The sequence below is a fragment of the Mobula hypostoma genome, chromosome 17 (assembly GCF_963921235.1).
Source record: "Mobula hypostoma chromosome 17, sMobHyp1.1, whole genome shotgun sequence".
In the NCBI taxonomy this organism is placed as follows: domain Eukaryota; kingdom Metazoa; phylum Chordata; class Chondrichthyes; order Myliobatiformes; family Myliobatidae; genus Mobula; species Mobula hypostoma.
The window spans coordinates 60,123,759-60,149,441 of NC_086113.1; the positions used below are offsets into that span (position 1 = coordinate 60,123,759).

The 25,683-nt window shown below is 41.1% G+C and overlaps 1 protein-coding gene across 4 annotated transcripts in view; it reads left to right on the forward strand.

Moving 5' to 3' along the window:
- Positions 1-25,683, forward strand: part of LOC134358060 (phosphatase and actin regulator 1-like) — a 416,919-nt gene that overhangs the window by 326,200 nt on the left and 65,036 nt on the right. For all 4 annotated transcript variants that reach the window (XM_063069967.1, XM_063069968.1, XM_063069969.1 and 1 more), the window contains one exon: positions 24,081-24,230. In XM_063069967.1, coding sequence (XP_062926037.1) covers positions 24,081-24,230 — 150 coding nt within the window. The remainder of the gene's footprint in view (positions 1-24,080; positions 24,231-25,683) is intronic.

Here is a 25,683-nt window from a genome sequence, read left to right on the forward strand (position 1 = left end):
TATTTTGAAAGTCCATCAGGGTATTTTTAATGGAATCATAAAATAGTTACAAGACAATAGGAGGCCATTCAGCCCCTCATATCTGGGCCAGCACACTACCTAAGCAACTCAGATTCCACCCACCAGGATCTCTGTTGTTTAACAATATTTTCCTTGCCATAAATTTATCCAGTTCCCTCTTGAAGACATCCAAGCTTCTTGCATCTCATATTTCCTGACAAGTAGCAACACACACCCCCAACCCCCCAATGAAACATCACAGCTAGAGCCACCACTTTTCAGTCAGGTTGAAGCACTGAAGAAGTCCTGTTGACAGCTGACATTTCAAGAGGTGGAGCTTTGTACAGATTGCAGGGTCTATAAAGTTACTGAAGGCAACGTGCACAAGGGCAAGATTTTCAACCAGTTATACTCATATGTTTTGTACATTGGAAATCCATTAGGTATCCACAACCTTCGATAAAAATTGGGCCCTTGTGCAGCACCATTTTAGCACACTTTCAGGTAGAGCAGTTTCAAGACCACAATTTACTTAGGTCTTTATTTCCAAAAAGGAGTGATTATTGTGTTACAAAGTTGCTTTCCAAAATTATTCACTTTCTAACAGTTGCTTGATGTGAATATTTGTTTCATTCAGTACCAGTTGCAGCTGTTTTTGGGAGATAATGAATATGTTCTTAGCTGTGAAACAGAATCTTGGCTTCCACATCACTGTATTAAGATCTTTGATGGGGGGGGTGGTAATAAGTAATCATTTAAAGTTTGAAAGGAAGCAAAACTCAAAGGTTCTTAGTCATTCTATAAACCCTGGAGGTTTTGTAAATGCAGGGATGAAAATTATCCATCAAGTTCTGTTGGGTCAGATATCCAGGTTGTTCCAGACAATGCATTAACCTTGGGAAAACAATCAGCTCTGTCTCATTGGTTCCACAAACCCTACTTTCAGAATATTTCTGTTAATAGGATCATTTGCCAAAAGATGAAAGGAGACATAGCAAGCTCAGTAGCACGAGTCCTATCTTTCTCAACTACCATTTGGTTTATCAGTGACTGACAGACTAGTCTTAAGGCCACTTCTTAATTCTCATTGGATTAGCTGTGTCTTCCTGCATAATTCTAACTAAGAACACCAGGTAAGCAGGTCATTCACTCTTCCCCATACAAAATGACATGTTGGAGGATGAAGTGAGACCTGATTGAATTTTATAAATTTCAGTAAGGCATAGATAAAGATGCAGAATATTTTCCCTAGTGTAGAAATGCTAGAGCATTATTTTAAGGTGAGAGAAGATTAATGAAGCTGTGCAGGGCAAGTTGTTGGTTTGTTTTTTTTTTTAAAAACAGAAAGGTGGGTGCCTGGATCAGGTTGCCAGGGGTGGTCGTGGAGGGACACAGGTCTGTGATATTCAAGAAACTTTTAAATAAGTACATGAACAAATTGGTTGATTGTCACATATGCTGAGGTACATTGTTTCTAAATACCATCCATACAGATCATTTATTACCTCAGTATGTTGTGACTGAACAAAGTCACCAAGTGACACTGGCATTGATGGATATAGAAGTCTTTATTCAGCACAACAAGCAGACGTTCTTAGGGTCCTGACCCAATATTACATGATATTTTTATAGACTAAAGATCAAAGCCAGGACAATTCTACAGTTATGATCTATCCACAATGCTTCCTTTGAATTACATATAATTTTCAAACACCTCAGCACTCTAGACACCAAAAATGAATGTTAATCACTGTCTTTGAACTACATTCATGCATATGCAGATATCTCAGGTTAATAGGTGTTTCCTGGGTTGTAATCAAGCCCAGTATGTAGCTCCAGGAAGACCATTGTTCTGAGCTGCATTTTAAAACTCAGTCTACAATCCATAGTCAGGATTGTAAACTAGTTGCAGTTGTAATTAATATTTGGTACATACCACAACTCCAGACTATGCCCTAACAAAGTATATCAAGGTAATAAAAGGGAAAAGCAATAACCCAAGATGTAGATTATAATGTTAGTTACAGAGAGAATAGACATGGACAGACAATAATGTACAAAGCTATCATCATCACATGTCATGCCCAGTTTGAGCTTTGACTGCCATGGCCCACACACTCACGTTTCAGGTCAAGTGGATCAATTCACTGGTATTCATTTCCAGTTCTCTGGCTGCTGTCTCCATCATCATTTGTCTTTGCCTTTCTCTTCCTTTGTCCTTCAATCTTTCCATTACCATGCATTCCAACTCCTCTTTCCTAATCACATGTCCAATGAAGTTACATTGCCTTTTCATGATCTCACTATTTCTTTGTGCTTGCTCCGTTCATGACATCCTCATTGGATATTCATTTCATCCATGATATTCTTTGCATCCTCCTCAAAAACCATATCTCTGCTGCTTCAATTCTTTTCCTCATGTTACTAGATATTGTCCAAAATTCTGAGCCATATAACATAAATGGATAAACGTAACATTTCAGTACTGAGGTGGGTTGTCATGCCTAGTTTAGTATTGGTCAGTATACTCTTCATTCTCGTAAAGGTGTCCTTTGCCATCCCTATTCTTCTTTTGATGTCCATGTCACACCTAAATCCTATAGAATACAAGTCCTTAGATTAAAAAAATTAAAAGCTTATGTCAAAAAGCCAAAGAAGAATGGTTAAACTTGGAACCATTCATAGCCATGTACAAGGCTATTCTGAGGTAGATTGTGAGGTTGAAATCTATTTTATCAAAGAGGTCCATTCAATAATCTCATAACAGCAGGTTAGAAGCTGTCCTTGCAGCTGGTAGTATGTTACTCTGAAGCTTTTGTATTTTCTCTGATGGGAAGGTGGAGAAAAGAGGAATGTTTGGGGTAGGAATGTGCAGGGATGGGAGGGATATGGGACATGTACAGGCAGAAGGGAATAGTTAAACTTGGCATCATGCTCAGCAGACATTGTGGGCCAAGACCTGTTCTTATTCTGTATCAATTCAAGTTTAATTATCATTCAACCATACACGAATACAGCCAAACAAAACAGTGTCACTATGGGACCAAGGTGCTAAACTACATTATTAACAGTCACAAACAAGAACATATTCGTGGAATAAAAAAAGTCCCAACACCCCTGCAATGCTTGATACCCAATCTTCACAATGTAAGTCAACAAAGCTATATAGAATATTAGTATATGACAATGACACAATCTGCATGTATATAGCCCAGATCCCCCAGCACACCAATATCTGGCAACCTGCCATGCCCAACACCCACCAGGTGATACTGCAACTTTGGAGGCCCAGTTCTCACAAATACAGCCACAGATAAAATATTAGTGAAAACACAACACAAAATATGTATGTGTATAGTCCAGATCTCCCAGCCCACCAAGATCATCTGTCGACCTGCCCCAATGCCTGACACTCACAAGGTGATACTGTGGGCTTAGAGGCCCAGTCCTCACATACACAGCCACAATATTAGTAAAAACACAAGACATGTATATAGTCCAAACCCCTCAGTCCAATTGAAATCTTCAGTCAACTACAACTGCGCCACCACCGGTAGAGCGTGACAGTTCGGACCCCTCTCACCTGGATGCTGAAAAGCAAGCAACCCCATAGCTGGAGGCCCAAATCCTTTGAGTGGTGCAAAAAAAAAATCTATATTTGACCACAACAGGCCTGTCTTCTATGTTCTATATTCCAGATTAGAACTTGGAACAGTACAGCACAGGAACAGATCTTTTGGCCTACAGTGTTGTGCAGAACCAGTTAAAAAGGAAATCAAAAAACCCTCAAACAATCCCTCCTACCTACACAATATCTACATCTCTCCATCTTCCTCATATTTATGTGCATACCTAAACATCTCTTCAAAGCCTCTAATATGTTTGACTACCACCATACCATAAGACCATAGGAGCAGAATTAGCTCTGCCATTCAATCATGGCTGATCCTTTTTCTTTTCTCCTCCTCAATCCCATTACCTGGTTTTCTCCCTGTAACCTTTGATGCCATGTCCAATCATGAACCTATCAATCTCTGCCTTAAATACACCCAACAACCTGGCCTCTACAGCTATAACAAATTCACCACCCTTTGGCTAAAGAAATTTCTCCGCCTCTGTTTTGAAAGGGCGCCCCTCTATCCTGAGGTTGTGCCCTCTTATCCTAGACTCTCCCACCATGGCAAACACCCTTTCCACATCTGGGTTGATTTGAAGGGCAAGTTAGAAGCGATATGGTTTTCTCTCTAGACCAAAGGTAGCCTTTTCAGAATATCTAAGCTGTGGACTGGCTGTGACCAAGGTAGAATATAGCTCACCACAATAGTGGAGGATCCAAAAGAATCAGTGATACAGGCTGATAAAGCACATCATGGACACCTTCCACAATCACCTCAACAGAATTGTGAAGGTGTGGGGGGAGGAAATAACTGTGCAGCCAAAATTCAGAAAGATGTTTTACTCTTGAAGCATTGTGCAGACAAAAAGTGTTTCATGCCTGGACAGATTCAACTTGTCCTTTCAAGGGACCTTCCCAAATAGAAATTGCCATTCTTTGCTGCTGTTCATTAATTTTTAGTGTGAGAGCTCAGAGTACAATTCTAGACATTTGAAATAAAGGTTATCATTAGCATGTGAAGAGTATAGCCCAGTAAACCATTTAGTTAATGAGCAATGTTTAATGAGGTGGGACATAATTAGTCTTCATCCTTAACTACACTTGTCATGAAACAAAGGTGAAGGTTTGAGGCAGCACATCGCTGTCCACTTCAAAAACTACTCAGAAAGGTTGAATTAAATGGTAAACACTGTACACCTGTTTGATTTGCATGAGCAATGGAGGTGATATTTAGGATAGTGGCTACCCACACTCCTCATTCTAGGGTGCTGGCAAGATGAAACTAAAGGAATCAAGAGAGTTTAAACATGTTAGCACTTGCCATTGTCAAAGGATTAGATCAGAATGAACCAAGGAAATGGTTTCATCAAATATTCATTAATTCTATTGTTGCATCATATTTTCACCAAAGATCAATGTTTTGCTGACTTCAGTCTCAAGGTTCTGAGGCAAAGTCAATGTTAACTTTACTGCCACATGCGCTCGTACATGTCTGCAAGGGTGAAATGTGAAACTTGTTTACTTGTAACAGAATCAGATAAGTAGTATTCACAAGAAAAACAAAATCAAATTTTATACAACTTGTACAAGAATGCAATTATAACAAAGAAAAGCAAAGAAATAAGATGCTGAAATTCTTGTGCAATGCACACTAAATGCAGGCCAGACAACACCTATGGAGGGGATAATTGACATTTAGTGCAAAGTGATCATAGTGTTGCTATACTAAGGTACTGTTAGGGTTAAAGAGTTGGTTCAGAAACCAAATGGTTGAAGGGAAATACCTGTTCCTGAACCTGGTGGTGGGGCTTCAGGATCTAAACTTCCTGGCCAGTGGTAGTTGTGAGAAAATGGCAAGGTCTGGATGGCGAGGATCTTCGATGATGAATGATGCCTTCTTGAGGCAGTACCTCATGTAGATAGTACCAATGATGGAGATTTCTAGAAGTGCTTGTGATGTATTGAATCCCCCTTTAGTCCTGAGTGAAAAAGTGAGTCTTATATCCCTGTGAAAGCAAGCCAATTCCTACTTTCCAGAGATGACAGACATACATATCGGATGGTGAAGGGATTGGTAATTCAAACAGCATCTGGGGGAGAGTGAGCATTTAATGATTTTGGTCAAGACCCCTTATTTGGGTCAAGTTAATTGTGGACTTCAGGAAGGGTAAGATGAAGGAACACATACCAATACTCAAAAATTTCTATAGATGTACCATGGATAGCATTCTGACAAGCTGTATCCCTGTCTGGTATGGAGGTGGGGGAAGAGCACTATTGCACAGGACCAAAAGAAGCTGCAGAGGGTCATAAATTTAGTTAGCTCCATTTTTAGTACTAACCTGCAAAGTATCCAGGATATCTTCAAGGAGTGGTGTCTCAGAAAGGCAATGTTCATTATTAAGGACCTCCAGCACCCACAGCATGCTCTTTTCTCACTATTACCATCAGATAGGAGGCACACTGTTACACAAGCATGACAGTGGATAAACCCAAGTGCAGAACACAGACACAGGTGCAGAGTCAGGAAGCATTATTGCCATAGCAAGAGTTTCCAGGAGAGTCTTTACCCAAAGTCTTGGGTTTGGAGAGAGAGTCCAGGAGCAATGCCAGACTTAGAACTGATAGCCCTAAGAATGAGAAAACAAGATTACTCACACTGGAATCAACCAACAAACTGGCAGCTCCTTATTGTGATCACAGGGTCTTTATCCTGCATTTTCTGATGGAAAGCAGGTGTGTGTAGTTAGTGGAACCTGGGAATGATTGGAAATTAAACGAGGGGATTGAGGCCCAATTCCTGAGGTAAATAGCAAGCTGGGGGGATTGCCAGAAGGGACTATAGTACACACACTCAGTGATTCAGGAACAGCTTCTTCCCCTCTGCCTTCTGATTCCTAAATGGACATTGAATCTGTGAACTCTACCTCACATTTTTAATATATATTATTTCTGTTTTTTGCACAATCATTTATTTTCTTTTTTTTTCTTCTTCTTCTTCTTTATTATGTATTACATTGAACTGCTGCTGCTAAGTTAGCAAATTTCACAACACATGCTTGAGATGATAAACTCTGATTCTGATCTGGACTGAAACATCTCCCCTCTATCTTTGTCCAGATGTAGGGTCTCAATCCGAAATGTCAGCTGTCCATTTCACTCTATTGATTATGCTTGATCCACTGAGGTCCTCCTGCATTTTGTTTATCGCTCCAGATTCCATAACCTACAGTGTCTTGTGTCTCCATAGAGAAGTCTTGCTATGGTTCAAAAGCAAACACTGCAAAGCAAAATACTATCAATTTTAAATATAAATGGATATTGTTAGAAAAACTCAGTAGTTCAGACAGCAGCTGTAGAGAAGAAATATTACAGACTAATGACCCTTCATCATCTGCTTCCATTTCTGGTTTTTTTGATTGCCTTTAATTTTTAGTCTATTTTGTGTATGTCTCTGTTGTGTTTTCTTTAAAAGTGCTAGTTATTATCATCCTCAGGGCATGCAGACCTTGTCTCTGAGTCAGAAGATTGTAGCTTCACACTCCACTCCAGAATCTTGTGCACAAAACCTAGGATCTCACTCAACGGTAGAACCAAGCTGCATGTTCGGAAGATCTTTGATGACCTGTCAACCTTGTTTGTTGTCTTAGGAAAACTAAAAATTAAAAATTAGCTTTATTTGTCACATGCATAGTGAAATATCAATGTGTCAATTTGTGTCAATGACCAACGGTCCAAGGATTGTGCTTGACTGCCTGCAAGTGTTGCCATGTTTCCAGGTCTAATGTAGCATGCTACAATTCACTCGTCCTGACTGGACACCTTTAAACGTGGGAGGAAACCGGAGTAGCTAGTGGAAGCTCACACAGTGACAGAGAGAATGTACAAACTCCTTACGGACAGTGGCAGAAATTGAACCTTTACTGGTGATCACTGGCACTGTAAAGTGTTGCACTAACTGCTACCCTACCATGGTGCCCTATCTACACTACTGGAAAGGACCTCATGGTACTATTGCTGTGAAAACAGTGTGTTTCAGCTAACATTCATATTCCAACGTCATGAAAACAGATCTTCTGGTCAACATTATGCTGCTGATTGTGGGTGATCAATGGGTAAATTGGCTACATTTCAATGAAGACCACACGTCCAATGTATTTTATTGACTGCAGCGTTCTTTGGAACATCCTGAGGTAGCACAATAAGTCTTTCTTTTTGACATTTTCATCAAAATTAATACAGTAAATAAATTATTATCAAACTACCTACTAATTATGTAGCCTTCATAGTAGAGAATGAAGATAAAGCACCAGAGGATGACTTGCAATAAATCAGTCAAAGAAAGGATCTTATTAAAAGTTATATTCTAAAAATGGCGAAATGAAAAATAGAGAAAGCTGGAACAACTCACCAGGTCAAGCGTCATCAGTAGAAAAGAAAATAGGGTTAATGTTTCATGTCAAATACTTTTTGTCAGGTTTTCATTTAGAATTAGGTAATGGAGTCAGTGATGAAAGTGAAAACAAACATTTCTGGGAACCAATAGGCTTCTCCCCAAGATAAGAAAACATTCAACAGTTGTACAGTCAGGTTGGAGAACCACCAGTAACAAGCAGCTACTTAGAAAATACAAAAATCATTTTGCATCCAATAAAAACCACAGATCAGCTGAGTACCAGAGAGAAAAATAAGTCCTGCCTTTATGTAACACTCCTCATCACATCTTTTACATGCCAAAGTGTGTAAAGGCCGATAAGTTTCTTTTCAAATCTGAATATAGAAGAATTGTAATTAGTTCAACTATAAATAGATCTGAAAGAGACAGCATAGGTTTGTGCAAGGTGAGATATGACTAGCTACACTAGTTCTGTTCTTTGAGGAGGTGAAGAACATAGCAGATGATGAAGTATTTATGAAAGTTAATTGTATATACTCAAAAATATGTGATTACATTTGTCCACCAAGTTTGCTGGGTCTTGGGTGCTTGTTTTATTTATAAATGACTTGTGTGTAGGATGAGTAGACTCAAAAACAGCTTCATCCTTACCCCACTCCCGCGATCCACTTCTCAACCAATCACCTCTTCCTCATCCCCTTCCCAGTAGTGCTGCCACATTCTCAGTCTCTTAATCCTTCCTCTCTCAGTTACTCTATTATTATCACTTTCAGCATTTCTTTTTGCATTGTCTCAGATTACATTACAGACTTTGCACAATCCCTGTTATTTTACTGGTGTTGTTATTGTTGTTTCGTTGTGTTGCATTTAGGGCTGCACAGTAGCAATGGTTAGCACAGAGCTTTACAGTGCAGGCGACCTGGGTTCAATTCCCATCACTGCCTGTAAGGAGTTTGTACATTTTCCCTGTGACCATGTGGGTTTCCTCCGGATGCTCTGGTTTCCTCCCACAGACCAAAAGATGTACCGATTGGTAGGTTAATTGGTCATTGCAGATTGGCCTGTGATTAGGCTAAAGTTAAATCAGGGATTGCTGAGTGACGTGGCTCAAAGGGCTCGTAGAGCCTGCTCCGCACTCTATCTCAATAAATAAATGAACATGTTTATTGTTTGATCTCATGAACATCACAAGTGTAAGTAATTTCATTTCACCAATGTTTGTATGGCAATAAGCTAATCTGAATCTGAATTTTTAGCTCTTTGTCCAAGTTTTCTGTTGATAGAAATATAGAAACAGCAGAGGAGCTGACAATTTAGGGGTCAATGTATAAACATCAGTAAAATCAAATGAATACGAGTTTAAATGATCAAGGAGGCTGCAATACAAAAGGATGGAAGTTTCACAATAGTGCTGGTTAGACTGCAGCTTCAGTATTTGGACGATTTACCGGGTGAATTTTAAGCCAAGTGAGTAGATGGAGCTCAGCTCCATTTATCAAGCGTTGCTTCACATTCCTTTGTGATCTTTCCTGTAAGAAACACCGTTCTGGCCCTGATTTTAATGCACAACCCTTGAGAACTGGATGGGTTGGCATTAAGATGATGTCACTACTTATTCCTTTGGCCCCTTACCTTCTAGCACATGGTAGTCTTAACCTCTTTTTTTAAATAAGTAAGCAGTGTGCCCATGGAGTGAAGTAGTAGCAGGCTCCAAACTGAGCACATTGAATTCAACATTTTGCTGTTGTAATGTATTGTGTGAGTATTCATAGCATCAGAGTGCGTATGACGTCAGGACGTGGAAAAAGGGTTTAAAAAAATGGAAGTCTGGTGAATAAAGGTTGGTTGTTCAATCTACACCGGTGTCCGAGTCACGTAAATATTACAGCTGTGAGACGTCTCGTCTCTTTCATCCCTCAGCAATGGCATAAGCATTTTCCTGCAGTTGGGAGTACTGGCAGCACCCAGTGGATGTTTCAGTATTGATGTTATCGTTGGCAAAGAGCTGGCTTTTCCCACCACTGGGAGTTCTGATTGGTGGTACTTGTTTGTTACTTTGTTCAACCATATTTCGATGTAACTTTCCCTTACTTAAATGCATTTGCATTTTCCTATATCTTCAATCTGTTTTTATATCACTCCCCACCCCCACTGACTTCTGACAATACCCAAGATGAGTACTTCATTTCCTTTCCTCAGTGTGCATTCATTATGAGGAGTGAAGTGGGAGATCCAATCCCCTTTCTCTTGTCCTGTCCTTTAAAATAGCCGTTATTTGATACTACATTTGGAGTATTTTGCTCAGTTTAGATCACCGTGCTATAGGAAAGATTCATTTATTATCAAAGTATGTATGCAGTATACAACCCTGAAATTCGTCTTCCCCACAGACAGCCATGAAACAAAAAAGACTCATGGAACCAACCCATTCAAAGAAAAATATCAAACAGCAAACATCAAATGCACTCTCTTCCACACACAAATGGCAAGAAAAATAAAAACAAGCAAAAACACAATGTAAAACACAAAATCAAAAGGCATATTTCAGTTCAGTTCAGATGAACTGATGAAAGATGGCAATAAGCTGCAAAGAGTATAGATCAGAATCATGAGGATCTTGCCAGGACTAGAGGGGTTGAGTTAGGAGAAAGGTTGAACAGGTTAGTGTGTTATTATGTGTGTACTTAATAAAGAACTTCAGCTCCAGTGTGCAATGCGGTTGGTTCACCCAGAACTGGGAGTGATGTTGGTGAGCCGGTCACATGTGTTCAGGTCAAGCTGAAGCCATAATTTATAGTATCTTGTAAACTTACCCATGCTAAGTTTGTCTTTTATAAAGAACAAACATAACATGGTGTCAGAAGTCAACACGAGGACTAAACACGGACAGTAAATGTGAGGGAAATAGAAAGAGATACTAGGTTCCAACAGAGAGAAGCTGCCGGCCAGAGAGCACATTGTATCGTGAAGCTGCTGTTGTTCACCTAGGGAGATTCAGATGAGAGCCCAAAATAGATGACCTAAGCCCTCCCGCACCTGTACAGTTTACTGGCAATCTAAATGATAACTGGAAATGCTTCAAACAGTGATTGAATATATCTTTAGAGGTGAGTAAAACCGGAGCCATGGATGAAAGTTGAAAGCGTCTATCTTTCTCCATGTAATTGGTAAGGATGTTTTGGACTTCTACAACAGCTTTCAAATTGTTGAGACAGCCTTTACAATGGACACTCTGATGACAAAATGACAAAACTCTGATCCCAAGTAAAAACATCATGTTTTAAAGATATAAGTTCTTTTGCTAAGACCAGAAACAAGGTGTTAGCTTTGACCAGTACGTAGCTGAGTTTCACAAACTGAGTGAGTCCTGTGAGTTTGGAGATTTGAGAGACTCAGTAGTTAGAGACTAGTTTGCGGAACTTCAAATAATAGGCTCAGAGAAAGCTTGCTTTGAGAAAAGGAATTGACGCTGGAAAAGAACGTGGATATATGTAGGGCAACAGACATCACACAATCTCAAGCTAAGGAGCTGCAGAAATCAGAACCAACAGTTGTAGGCATCCGTTAGTCTCATGAAACCATGGATTTGCGCTTTGGAAGGTTTCCAGGGCGCAGGCCTGGGCAAGGTTGTTTGGAAGATCAGCAGTTGCCCATGCTGCAAGTCGCCCCTCTCCACGCCACCGATGTTGTCCAAGGGAAGGGCATTAGGGTCCATACAGCTTGGCACCAGTGTCATCGCAGAGCAATGTGTGGTTAAGAACCAACAGTACATGCTATGAAAACAGAGGGGCAGACTACAAAGCAACAGCATAGCAAAAAGGTAGGTTCAAACAGCAAATGCAGCAAATATGAAGGTAGGCACATCCCAAAGATGTGTCGTGCTTATGAAAAGTCTTGCAATAATTGTGGGAAGAAGAAACATTTTGCAAGGAGCTACAAAACTGGGGCTACCAAGAGAAAGGTGCATACAGTTGCCGAGGAAATGGAGGAAGCCTTTGTAGATTCTCTGCAGATTGCTGGTGGGGGTAAAACAGAATGGGGTGCTGGTAAAACAGAATGGATCATCCCAGTGACTGTGAATGAGACAGTAATTCCATTCAAGCTTGACACCGGAGCCCTGATGAATCTGTTATCTGTGGATGATTACAAGGCTCTCAAGGTAAAGAGCAAGATTTACCCAGTGAAGATAAAAATGACAGGCTACGCTGGAGAGAACATTCCAGTAAAAGGAGGCTCTATGGTGGCCTTCAAGCACAAAGAGCAGCACCTAAAGAATGCAGCCAATATTAGGTCTGAATGCATGTGAAAAGCTAGCCTCACAGTCCAAAGAAGGCCAGACTTTGCTCATGGAAGAGTGAGCAGATTTGAGGGGCTCGGATGCTTACCCGAAGTACACAAAATTCATATGAATGACACAGTGGCTTCTGTTGTCCATGCATGTAGGAAAGTTCCATTTGCACATAGAGATAAACTCAAACAAGAATTAGCATGCATGGAACGGATAAATGTTATAGAGAAAATTGAAGAACCAACAGATTGGTTGAGCTCGCTGGTCATTGTGCAAAAGAAAAATGGAGCTTTGCTGATATATCCAGATCTCAATAAATTCATTAAGAGAGAGCATTTTAAATTGCTAACATGGGAGGAGATCATGTCCCAGTTTGAGGTGCGAAGTGGTTTAGCACACTCAACGACTCATCTGGGCTTTGGCAAATTAAGCTTAATGAGGCAAGTTCAAAACTGTGTACCTTTAACACACCAGAGGGAAGCTATTGCTTTCTTTGGTTACCTTATAGAATTCTGTACACACCAGAAGTCTATCATAAAACCACCCACATGAGTGGATTTGGTCTCATGAGCAACAAGAGTGTTTCTAAAGGCTGAAAGGAATCCTAACTGAAGAGCCCATGCTGAAGTTTTATGATCCTGAAAAGTGTATTAGGATTTCGTCTGATGCATCCCAGCATGACCTTGGAGCAGTGCTACTGCGGCAGCATGGTGACACATGGCATCCTGTGGCCTATGCATCAAGGGCTTTATCAAGTGTGGACGCCAGCAATGCACAGATAGAGGAAAAGCTTCTTGCCAACACATTTACATGCGAAAGGTTCCATCAATATATGTATGGTCAAGCTTTTGGAGTGGAGACAGACTATAAACCACTGGTCTCAATTATGTCCAACCCACTGAATGACCGTCCCATGAGCAAACTGTCCATGTTGATAACACTGCAGAAATAAGTAGTGAAGATGACCTACATTCCAGGAAAATATACGTATGTTTGCTGCTGAAGCATTGTCTCAAGCAGTCAACAAGAAAGAAAAGAGTAACCATGAGGTTAATACTGATATGTAAACCAATGTTGACATGATTATGGCCTTCATTCCAAAATCTCCCAAAAGAACAGAGAAGATTAGGACAGCAGCAGGGACAGATGAAACAATGAAAGTTCTCAAAGAAACAATACAGAAAGGATGGCCAGCATCTAAGAACAACTGTCCAATGTGTATTCAGGAGTATTGAGCATGAAGAGCTGAACTGTCAATAGTGGAAGATATGGTCTACAAGGGGAACAGGTTTGTGATTCCAGTGTCACTACACAAGGAAATTCTCCAGAAGATACACAAAGGGCATCTTGGTGAGGAAAAATATAAACAAAGAGCTTGTGAAGTGATGCACTGGCCAAGAATGAACCAAGAAATCAGCCAGACCTCTCTTCATGTGAAATATACCTAAGATTCAGACCAAAGCAAGCAAGCAGAACCGCTTACATCACACCCTGTACCAGACAGGCCATATTTCAAAGTTGGAGTGGGTATGTTTGAATGTAATGAGGAGAGTCATACTGTTGTTACAGACTACTTTTCAAATTATCCAGAGGTTGGAGCACTGCAATCAACATCCCGCAAAGCATTCATCACCCTCCTGAAAGCTGTGTCTGTGAGGCATGGAGTTCCATGTGAGGTAGAATCAGACAGTGGGCCACAATTTTTGAGCTGTAAACTTGAGTCCTTTACCAATGATTAGGAGTTTCGACATATAACTTCAAGCCTACATCACCCAGAATCTAATGTCCTAGCAAAGAGTTTGGTTAAGCTAGTAAAAGGCCTCATGAAGAAAGCACGAGAGGATTTCCACAAAAGTCTGATGATTTGCAGAAGTGGGCCACTGCAGAATGGCCTTTCTCCAGCCCAGATGTTGATTGCTCGATGTACTAATCTTCCACTGCACAAAACCCTCTTGATACCTAAAGGGGTATGCAAGGTCAAATTCGCTAAAGAGAAAAGGAAAGAACAAACAGAAACAGTATCATGACAGGACTGTGAAAAGCCTGCCAGTACCGAAGCCTGGAGATCAAGTGCAAATTTGAGATCACGATTCTGGCACTTGGCCCATGCAAGGATATGTGTAAGAGGAAGTTGCTCCACGTTCCTACCAGATCCAGACACAGCAAAGAAAACCTCTGAGGAGAAACTGTGTGGATCTATGAACACAAGGTCCAACCCATAGCTGTGACACGTAACCTGTCAGTACACCTTAGGGGCCAACAGATGTGAAAAATAATGTTTTTGTTCAGAGTTCTCCGAAGGATACTAACATTAACACAGTAAGTGAAAGCAATACATCTGTGGAGACAACTAGCAGACCAAAAAGGATCATCAAACCACCTCAGAGACTGATTGCGAGTTTGTGAGTAAATAAAAGACTGTATTTGCTCATTACAATTGAAGTTATTGTAAATATCTGTTGGAAAGCAATATTGTTTCTTGCAGGTTTTTGAGGACATAGCATTGTGTTTGTTTTTTTTCTTTAAGGGGGAAGATAGGTATATTATGTGTATGCATAATAAAGAACCTCACTCCTTGCTTTTTAACTGTTTTTAATGGAGGTCGGGTTTGAGGACATGATTGTTTTAAGTTGTTTAAGTCTACTTGATACCTAGTTAGCCCATTGCTTTGCTTTGCTTTTTAGATTAGTTGCACGGTGGGTTTTTTTGGGATTTTTTTTTGGTTTTTTTCTTCTCTTTATTGATATGTATGGAAAATTAGTATACTATTATATTACCTTGTTATTTTATATCCAAACTGCACTGTTTTTTTGTGTATTAATATCTCTTGTAAATTTATATCGTAACAGTGTATTAGTTTCTACATGGTTTACCTTTTGTGTACTAATTCAATAAAAAGATTTAAAAAGAAAGGAAGAAAGAACCTTAGTTCTCAATGTGCAATGTGGCTGTTTCACCTGGAACAGGAAGTGATGTTGGTGAGCTGGTTACAGATGCTCAGGTCGAGCTGAAGCCATGACTGAAGTGTGCCGTAAGCAAATATGTGTTAGTTTTACCCACGTGAAGTTTGTCTTTTATCAAGAACAAACATAACAGTTAGGAAGTATTTCACTGGGGAGTAGGAGAATGATGGATGATCTTACAGTGGTGTATGAAATCATGAGTGACCTTCATAGGTTGAATGCATGTAGTCTTCTTTGCAGGATTGGAGAATCAAGAACATGGGCTTAAGGTGAGAGGGGAGAGATTTAATAAGAATGAAATGGACTGCTTTTTCACCCAAAGGGTGGTCAGTATATGGACTGAGCTGCCTGGGGAAGTGGCTAAGGCAGGTACAATACATTTAAAAGGTACTTAGACAGGTACATGGACAAAAAGTGTTTAGAAGGATAATCGCCAAACATGGGAGCATACGGTATTGGCTTAGATAGACCCATGGGTGGCCTGGACCAGATGGCCGAGGGGGCCTGTTTCCATGCTGTATAACACTATGACACTGTTTGCAATATCTTTCAGTTCTGGGAATCCATTAATAACTAAAATACTTCCTTCTCTACCATCAAATGTGTATTTTTCTCTGTTTTAGAAAGAATTTGTCCTAATTTGAGTTTGCTCATCTCCCACAAAAAATTCCGCTCTGCTGCTTCAAAATAATTAGAGGACTATTTTTAGCTTTCCTTGAGGACAGTGTGTTTGCTTTGCTGAATACTGTGGAAATTACAGACTTACAGTACAAGCCATGGTGAACTACCATCCTTTGAGACTGGAATTTAATTTGCTGTGTGCCACATTCTGAATACATCTGACGTATTTTTGTCAAATTCTTGTCTCATTATGGTAACATGGTTGATAATAGCCTTTAATTTCATGTTAAAATAACAGTGAGGTTAATAGTTCTGTGTAGCAATTTTACAGAAACGCTGCAGCAACTTTCAGCAGAAAACATATGCCATTAAATGCAGAAATTCCAAAGCTGCTATCCAACATGTCCAGTTTCATTCTAAAAGCATAGCAAAACCAAGACATGGAACTGAAGTAAGATTCAGTAAAGTCATGTCTGATCATGTGCCTGTCCTATTTCCCACCCAGTCCCTAATTGCTATCCTTCCCAAAGTGTTCAAAGTTCCATTGGTCAAGTCTTGAATGTACTTACTGTCAGATGATAGGCCAATTTCCGGGTCAGAAATTTCCAACATTTTAAAACACTTCGCACAATGTAAAATCTTTCTCAATGTACTCTGTGATGCATTCTGAGGAAACAACTCCTAGGTATATATCCAGTCAGAACATTTGTTTTTCTCAATAAGATTAATGAGGATAGCATTTGGCACCCATCTTCGCCAAGGAAACACATTGAATAGGCTGTGATTGGCATAGGAAAGTGAAATTGAAGATATAAACTGAAGTTGCCACAGAAAGCATTGTCTATTGCATATGAAGTGTGTTATTAACCTAGTGACAGTATTAATTACTGCCAGACAATCCCTAACACTGAAATCCTACCTAAAAGAAGTGTACAATCTTTTCCTTTAAAATTTAATTGTTCTGGAAATTAAAAATCTTAAAAAAGAGATTTCATTCTTTTCTTCTAATCCATCCCTTTCTGTGCTCTGTATTCTTCTCTCTGTACGTGATTTGATATAAAGACTGGCAAATTGTCTCCAGTACCCTGGAGTACTGGACTGATTTGAAGCTTGCCAGTGACTGCCTACTAACTCAGTGGGAAGAATACCAAATGTGCAACTCTTCATTCATACATGAATGAACGTATGAATGAACTTCCAAAGTTAGGACACACTGACCTCAAAAAAGACAATTCAATTTTGCTTTGCCTGTTCTTTTGTTATTTTACATTGTTGGAAAGCCATGATCAAAGAGAACAAAGGGTTTGCACGAGGCACTGTTATCTCCCTTAGCTGGCAACTGGTTCATATTCTTTTACACTTTGCATCCCTGGCCACCTGTGGGTGGTTGCCATGGTAACAGATTGCAAAACTGTTACTGGAAAATTGCTCTGAAAGATACCAGTCCAGTTCTTCGGTACAAGATGTGGACAGCATGAAAGAGGCTTTCGTGGGAACAAATAAGGCATTTATGGAGTATAAGAAATGCAAAAGAACACTTAAGAACAAAATTAGGAGGTCTAAAAGAAGGCATGAGGTTGCCGTAGTAGACAAGGGCAGGAGAATTCTAAGGGATTCTACAGATATGTTAAGAGCAAAAGGATTGCAAGGAACAAAATTGGAAGACCAGATGGTAATTTATGCATAGAGCCAAAATAAATGGGGGAAATCTTAAATGGATTTTTTGCATCAGTATTTGCTTGGGAGACGGACACAGAGTCTATAGAAGTGAGGCAAAGCAGTAGTGAGGGTCAGGGACCCTTGTGACGAGAATACACATAAAATTAAGATGTTTGCTGGCCTGGGTTAGCATCAGTGACATCAGCAAGTGGTCTGCCACCTGCCCTCAGGGGAAGGAGAGATAAGGAACAATGGAGCAGCGTCTGGAGATGTGTAATGAAGGGACGGGGGAGAGAGAGCTGTCTGGAACGGCTCCCCCCTTTGAACCTTGAACTGTTTGAAGTGGTGGACAGGCGATACCCCAGCAGGGGGATAAAAAGGGACCGGTTCGCTAAGGCAGCACACACGCCACCCGAGGTAACGAGACCCTGGAAGCGGTGCGCCTCTCACGAGTGGGTGAGAAGTATCAGACAACAGCCAGGGTGGAAAGGTACGATCAGCGGGAACCCGGTGTGTGTCCGCCCTTGCCTGGGTGCCGGGTTCACTGCAGAGGATCGACCGCATCTGGAGGAGGGGTCACAGTCGGTGACCTCAGGTGACATCAGGTGACACCCGCCCAAAAGTTGCTTGTGAGCCATATCGCCGGTCTGTGAGTGAAGCTGTGCTGAATGATCAGTTGTTCCTGTTCTATCTCTCTCTTCCCCCACGTTGTCCATCGCCATGGCAACGATTACTGCGAACTGAACTACTAAACTGGACTGAACTTTGAGTCACTCTGAAATTTGGTCATTTACCCCTAGACAACGATAGAGCTTGATTGATGCTGTTATCTTAATTCTGTGCACATGTATGGTTAACATTGCTGAACTGTTGCATTTATTATCCTTTCGATTACTGTGTTGCTTGTTTCTTTAATAAAACTTTCTTAGTTCTAGTAATCCAGACTCCAACTGAGTGATCCATTTCTGCTGGTTTGGCAACCCAGTTACGGGGTACGTAACACCCTATACAGATTACAGAGGAGGAGGTGTTTGCTGTCTTGAAGCAAATTAGGATGGATAAATCCCAGGACCTGATAAGGTGTTCCTCCAGACCCTGTGGGAAGCAAATAAAGAAATTGTAGGTTCCCTAGCAGAGATATTTAAATCATCCTTAATGACAGGTGAGGTATTGGAGAATATCTAATTCAGTCGTCAGTTGTTCAGCTGTTTAAGGAAGGCTCTAAAACTAAACCAGGAAATTATAGGCTGGTGAGCCTGACATCAGTAGTAGGGAAAGTTATTGGAGGGTATTCTAATGGACTGGATATATGAGTATCTGGATAGACAGGGACTAGGGTTGGCAACTTTCTCACTCCCAAATAAGGGACAAAAGGTGGCATGCCGCAGCGATGTGGGTATGGTGCAGGCCTGGGATGAAGTGACTGAAGGGGCTGGCAGCTAGCAGATGGTAAAAGAGAGAAGGAGAGAAAAAAAACAACAACCCTGAATAGGTAAACAAATCCAGTATATGAACCATGTATACATATCTTCAGTGTTATATATGAAATGTAACACCAAATTATAACAGACGTGACATGAAATAACACCAAATAACCCTATCTGCCTATAGAGTCGACATATAATCACTGCAAAAGAGAAAAGAGGGGGGGACTCACCAAGTCTACTTTTTCCATGGATATTTCTCTCTGCTCTTGACTGATTCAAGCAGTCCTTTGTCCTTTTGCACAGCCAGAGAGAAGTCCTTACACGACAAGTCACAGTTCACAGATATTTGAAGTTCATTTTTGATCAGCTTTGTGCTGCATCTGTTTCTTGAGTCTGACCATTTAATGGTCATCAGAGAGAAGATCCTCTCTACAAAGGCATTTGAGCCTGGCACACTGAGGACAAGTGAGACAATCCTGAACATGTTGATCAAGTTGGCTTTCCCTATGTTTTGGAAAACTGCCACCCATTTCTCACTGGTGGATTTTGTGGTATCCTGTCTAGCTTTCTGTATTTCCTCCCAGCTAGCACAAAACTCTTCATAGAGTTGGTCCATATTGACTGTCTCTGTCATTGTGAGGGCAGCCACCACCTGCTCCAGGTCAGTGAAGGAGAGCTCTTCATAGAGGCCAATCGGTTTCAGTTTCATCATGACATTTTCTGGTGAGAAATCAAACCACTTGTCAATGTATATAATGACAGAGTCATAGAACTTCACGAAGTCCTGTTGCTCCTTGGACCTTTGTGCTGGCACTTGTTTGTCCGTCAGCTGCTTGGTCTGGTATCCAAAAAAGCTGTCCTGTTTCCACTGAAGCATCTTCATTTTGAACTTTCGGACTTCCTCGTAAACATCTGTGATGCAGAGTTTTGTTTCCTCCAGCTTTTTTACGAGTTAGTCAAAAATACACCCCATGTTGTGGAAAAAGCACAGATAAATTTCAGTAGCTCCAGTTTTTTCTTCATCCTCAAAAATCCTCTTCAGTGCCATAGGACAGGTCTCAAGGGACCTGAAGTATGACGTAAGAGCTGGCCAGCTTTGCAGGAGACATTCGACAGCTGGAGGAAGAGAGAGCCATCGTGTGCAAACGACGCAGAATTTCACGCCACTCAATGTCAACAAAGGCAAAAAATGAACGCAGTTCCTCTCTTCAGGAAGCAGATATTGAGAAGTGGCTGTAGACCTTTAGAACAATTGTCTTAATATCCACTGACAGCTGCTCACAGGCGTGCTTGCAGGCGTTATGAGTTGTGTGAGCTGGGCAATTAGCTTTCAGAATGCGAATGTTGGCACTGCTCAATAACTGGTAAACGGAGTGGTGTTTTCCAAAGTTTACATTGGCATTATCTGCTGCATAGGCTGTGACGTGTCTAATATCCAGTTCATACTTTTCCAGACAGCTCATCAGAGCTTGATGTATGCCATTTACAGTTTCATCACTGTCTTCATAGAAGTCAAGTAACTTGCACTGCACTCCATCAGACACAGAGAAATATCTCACGCACACTGGAAACACTTTTCTATCTCCCTTGTTTGAGGCATCGGTAGCAACTGAGAAATACGTGGGTCCCGCGGGTTCACCTTCGTCAGTCGGGGACAGATCATCTATAATATCCCGCACAGTCTTTGGTCCAAAAACATACATTGTAATCATCTCAGCTTTCGTTCTTCCCAAGTGCATCTTCCTCACAACATTTGAGTCATTAAACAAAGCACCGTTGAGCTTAGCAAGACAGTAGGTGCTGTTGTAGCAGAGTCCGTGTTTAACCGTGTGGTACACATACGAGGCTTCACTTGCCGCGATTTTGTCATTTTCCGCGGTAGATTTCATGAAGAATGCACCAATATTGCTTGCACCTTTAGCTAGTGTGGCCTTCTTGTGCACTTCTGTGGAAGCATGCTGAGTTAGGTCATTCTCACCGCCATGGCCAATTGAGAATTCCCGATGGCATAAAGTACGGAAGGCCTTTGTCGACGTCAAGTCACCGCTGACGGGCTTAACCCACGTCTTTTTTGCTTCCCATTGCTTGTTACAGCTGCACAGTCTTTTCTTTTTTGGAGGTTTATCCATATTGACACATGCCAAACCGACCGAGCAACACCAGACGTTACTGAAACTTTTTGTTTTGTCAGGAATTGGTAAAATACAGCACACAACTGATGCACATAAGGGGGCCTGTGATTGGATAACAGGTGAATCACTCGTGCATGGTGTCAACAGCACATGCAACATGCACACACGCTGTTGTATCAGATCTAGGATCTGTCTGTAAGTGTGCCCTCTGGTGATTACAGAGTAGTAGCAGTCAAATACAGGACAAGGGCAGTCCCGTATGGGACAAACCAATTTAGCCCAATATATGGGATGTCCCAGCTAATACGGGACAGTTGGCAACCCTAACAGGGACTGATGAGGGATATCATCATTGTCATGGTTCCGTTTGGCTGTTCCTCTTTAACGCTCCTTTCTCCCTGATTACGCCCTAATTTCAGTCATTAGATTTCCAATTGCTGCTAGTTTACCTAATTACAGTACACCTGGTTTTCATCAGAGACTGTGAAATAAGTACAATGGTTTTTCTTTCTTAGGTTGCCAGTTTGTTGATTTATTCTCATGTGATACCTCGTTCTCTTGTCTGCTTAGAACAGTTAGTTCTAAGTTTAGTTCCAAATTCTGCTCTAGTTTCAAGATAGTCCCTGTAGATCTTGTCTCCTTGTCAAGATTCCTCTGGTTTACTGGTCTACGTTCACGTCTATGCCAGCATCCCCAATTCAGTCAATGTGCCGTTGTCCTGCACTTGGGTTCTCCTCAGTCGCCCTGTGCAACAATCATGGCTTTGTGCATGGTAGGTCATGTCTAACCAAACTTAGAGTTTTTTGATGAAGGTACCAGGAAAGCTGATGAAGGCAATGCGATGGATGTTGCCTATATGCACTTTTGCAAGGTCTTTGACAAGGTCCCACATGGGAGGTTGGTCAAGAAGGTTTAGTCACTTAGCATTCAACATGAGGTAATGCATTGGATTAGACATTGCTTTGTGGGAGAAGCTAGAGAATGATAGTAGAGGGTTGCTTCTTCTATTGGAGTACCGCAGAGATCGGTGCTGAGTCTGTTGTTGTTTGTCACCCATATCACTGATCTAGATGATAGTATGGTTAGCTGGATCAGCAAATTTGGGAATGACTCCAAGATTGGGGGTGTAATGGACAGCAAGAATGACTATCAGAGCTTGCAGTGGGATATGGATCAGCTGGAAAAATGGGCTAAAAATGACTAATGGAATTTAATTCAGACAAGTGTTAGGTGTTGCATTTCAGTAGGACCAACCAAGGTAGGTCTTGCACAGTGAACGGTAGAGCATGCAGTACAAAGGGATCTGGGAGTACAGATCCATAATTCATTGAAAGTGGCAGCACAGGTAGTTAGGGTCATAAAGGAAGCTTTTGGCAAATTGGCCTTCATAAACCAAAGTACTGAGTACAGGAGACAGGTGGCAGTGGGTGAAATCATAATGCAGGGCTTTAATCTGAAACAATTCCTCTTTAATGTGAGAAGTTATCACAAGGTGGTTCACGATATCTCTAAAAGATATTGAATCCCTAGAGATGGGGGTGGGTGATCAGAGACTCAGTGGGGAAGGGTGTTTTAAAGGAGAAAATGTAGATAAAACAAGGGAAGTTTTATGGAGAATTTAATTTACAGGCTTCAACATTCATCTACTGAGGCTGGGGCAGTTATATTTGGGAATGATTAAGATAACAGCTAGGGAGAAGTAGATCATTTTACAGAGGGATTTGAAGAGGTTAGAGTGACACGTGAAGCTAGAGATGACAGGATCTGGAGCAACTCAGCCGGTTAAGCAGTATCTGTGGAAGGAGAGGAATTGTCAATTTTTCCGTTCAAAACCCTGCATTAAAGCTTCTCCCATTGGTCCCTGTCTCACCATTTCCCCTCTCCTCAATGTATTGGCTATCATTCCTCTCCACCCTCAGTCCTAATACCGGGTTTGGAATCAAAATATTGATGTTCTCTCCCCTGAAAGATGCTGCTCAACCCACCACTCCCAGGTGAACTTTGACAATTGCTTTCTCCCTTCCATTTGGTATCACCTCTCCTCTGATAATTCCCAAAGTCACAATCTTTCGGTGCAGCTCCCATCTCAGACATTCTCATTTTTCTCCCTTTCCATTGGGCAAAAGATAAAAAAGCTTGAAAACATGCACTGGCAGACTCAAGGACGGCTTCTACAGTATCCCATTGTTTTCAGACTCTTGAATGATAAAAATTAACTCCTCCATTTATCTTATCAGGTTCTTGCACTGCACTTTCTCTGTAACTGTAACATTATATTGAGCATTCTGTAATTTCCCTTTCCCTTATACTGCCTCAATATACGTGTGTATGAATGGCATGCAAAACAGTTTTCATTGGATCTTGGTACATGTGACAATATCAACTCCAGTTCCAAATCATGCTGCAGCACCACCTTTATTAGTATTGCTACCAGACCAAGACCCGAGGAAACACAGAACGTTTAATAGAGTGCATCATATTCTGTTTCAAGTTCAAAGTAAACTTATTATCAAAGTATGTATACTTCATACAACCTTGAGATTCCTAACAGGCAGCCACAAAACAAAGAAACCCAATAGAACCCATTGGGTTCTGGCAGAAGAAGACCGTCAAACAACCAATGGCACAAAAAACAAGTCGTGCAAACTATTAAAGTAAGCAAATAGCGTTCAGAACTGAAGTTCAAAAAGCTGGGCATCACTGCAGCCAGTTCAAAAGTTCATTAGTTGCAGGTCACAGCCTCAGTTCAGTACAGAGAGGAGTAAACCACGTAGAGTAGTGAGCATCCCTCACCTCCAGCCCCAACACCCTAACCTTTCCAATCTGGCCCGGCACTTAAAGCATCCAATCCTACGGCTGTCAAAGCACAATCCCTGATCTATAAGCAGTTATATTATCTTCTCTTTGTGGTTGATTTATGAGTGCTTATGGGTCACTTCACTCTAACTTTTCTCTGTGCCATATGCTTCTGGTTTCAGATGGAGACGCTCCTGTGCACAATGAAGAGGAGGTAGTAGAGAATGGCCAGGTCCGGACATCACGGCAGGAAGAAGGGGAGCGTGAGCCAGAGTTGGGTGAATCCTTAGCAGATGACTCAGCCCAGTGTACAGAGTCAGTGGACAATCCAGGTGAACCAGGCCTTCCGATTGTCGACATCCCAGATTTACTCCAAAGGTTTCCAGGAAGATATACAATTGGTTTTGAATGGAGGAAGCTATCCTTAAACTCTGGACTCAGTTTAGAAATATTAGCAAGGAGCAAATAAAAGTGTCTCTCAACTCCCTCATTGGAACATTATTTTTGATGTATTGCAGGGTTAATCAATCAACAAGCATTGGGTTCATTTCTTCAGTACAAGTGCATTTTAAAGTATGTCACAATTTGCCAGTTATGTAATAACCAACCATGCACCAACCTCTTTCACAGCAGTCATGTGAGACTGTTTTGTTCTGATCGGCTCCCAGTTCAGTATTATTCTGATCACTCAGCCCATGTAGCAGTTATACAGCTGTAGCTGGAATAGTTGCCTGGACTTTGCAAACGGCCAATGTCCCGCTGTTGTGGATTAGACTGTGAGGCCAGAACCTGCAGTGAAGCTCCCAGCAGCATGAGCTGTAGATACCAGAGACAGTAAGAGATTAGGATACGGAGAGGTTTCCTCTACATCCCAGAGTCTAGAATTCATCAGATTACTAGAAGACCACTGGGTCAACAGGGCAATATTTGTACTGATGCTTCAAACCAGTCTTCTGTACGCACCATCAGAATTTAGCATTTCTGTCTCCTTATAGGAACTTACCCACATTCCTAATCAATAAAGGAGTGCCCTACAATGTAACCACTCTCTGAAAGAAGGCGTTGGTCACATTTGCCTTTATTAGTAAAGAACTGACTTCAAGGGTCGGGAAGTTACATCATGTTGCAGCTTTGTAAAACTCTGGTTAACACACCTCTGAAGTGTTACATTCCATTCTGGTTGCCATATTATTGGAGGGATGTGGAAGCTTTGACAGGGTTTCAAAGAGCTTTACCAAGATGCTTGGATTAGAAGGCATGTGTTATCAGAGAGAGGTTGGAAAGCACTAGGTTTGTTTTCTCTGCAGCAGCAGAGGCAAAGGGGAGACCAGATAGAAGTTTATGCGAAACTCTCTTTTTCACAGTGATGAAATGGTTAATACTAGAAGACATGTTTTTAAGGTGAGAGAAGTACCGTTCAAAGGAAATATACAGGGCAAGTTTTTAAAAACAGTGATGGGTGTGGTGATATCACGTGCAATGATGTGCCAGTACATGATTGGACAGAGCACTGAGCGTGCGCGGGATTGCTAGGATGTTCCAGCATGTGGCTGGGTTAAGGCGTGTTTGTTCATTACTGTAAATAAGAGTTCTCTAATTCTTCCAGAATATGATACTTTATTGTTAACCCATGGTATGTTTAAACAGAAGTAACATAACATGGTGTCAGAAGTGGTTCTGGAAGAATAATACGGTAGAATCAAGAATCGAAGACAATCGAAAGAAGAAGAAAAGAGTTTGAACTGTAAACAGTAAAATGGAAGGTTTACATCCCTCACCAAAACT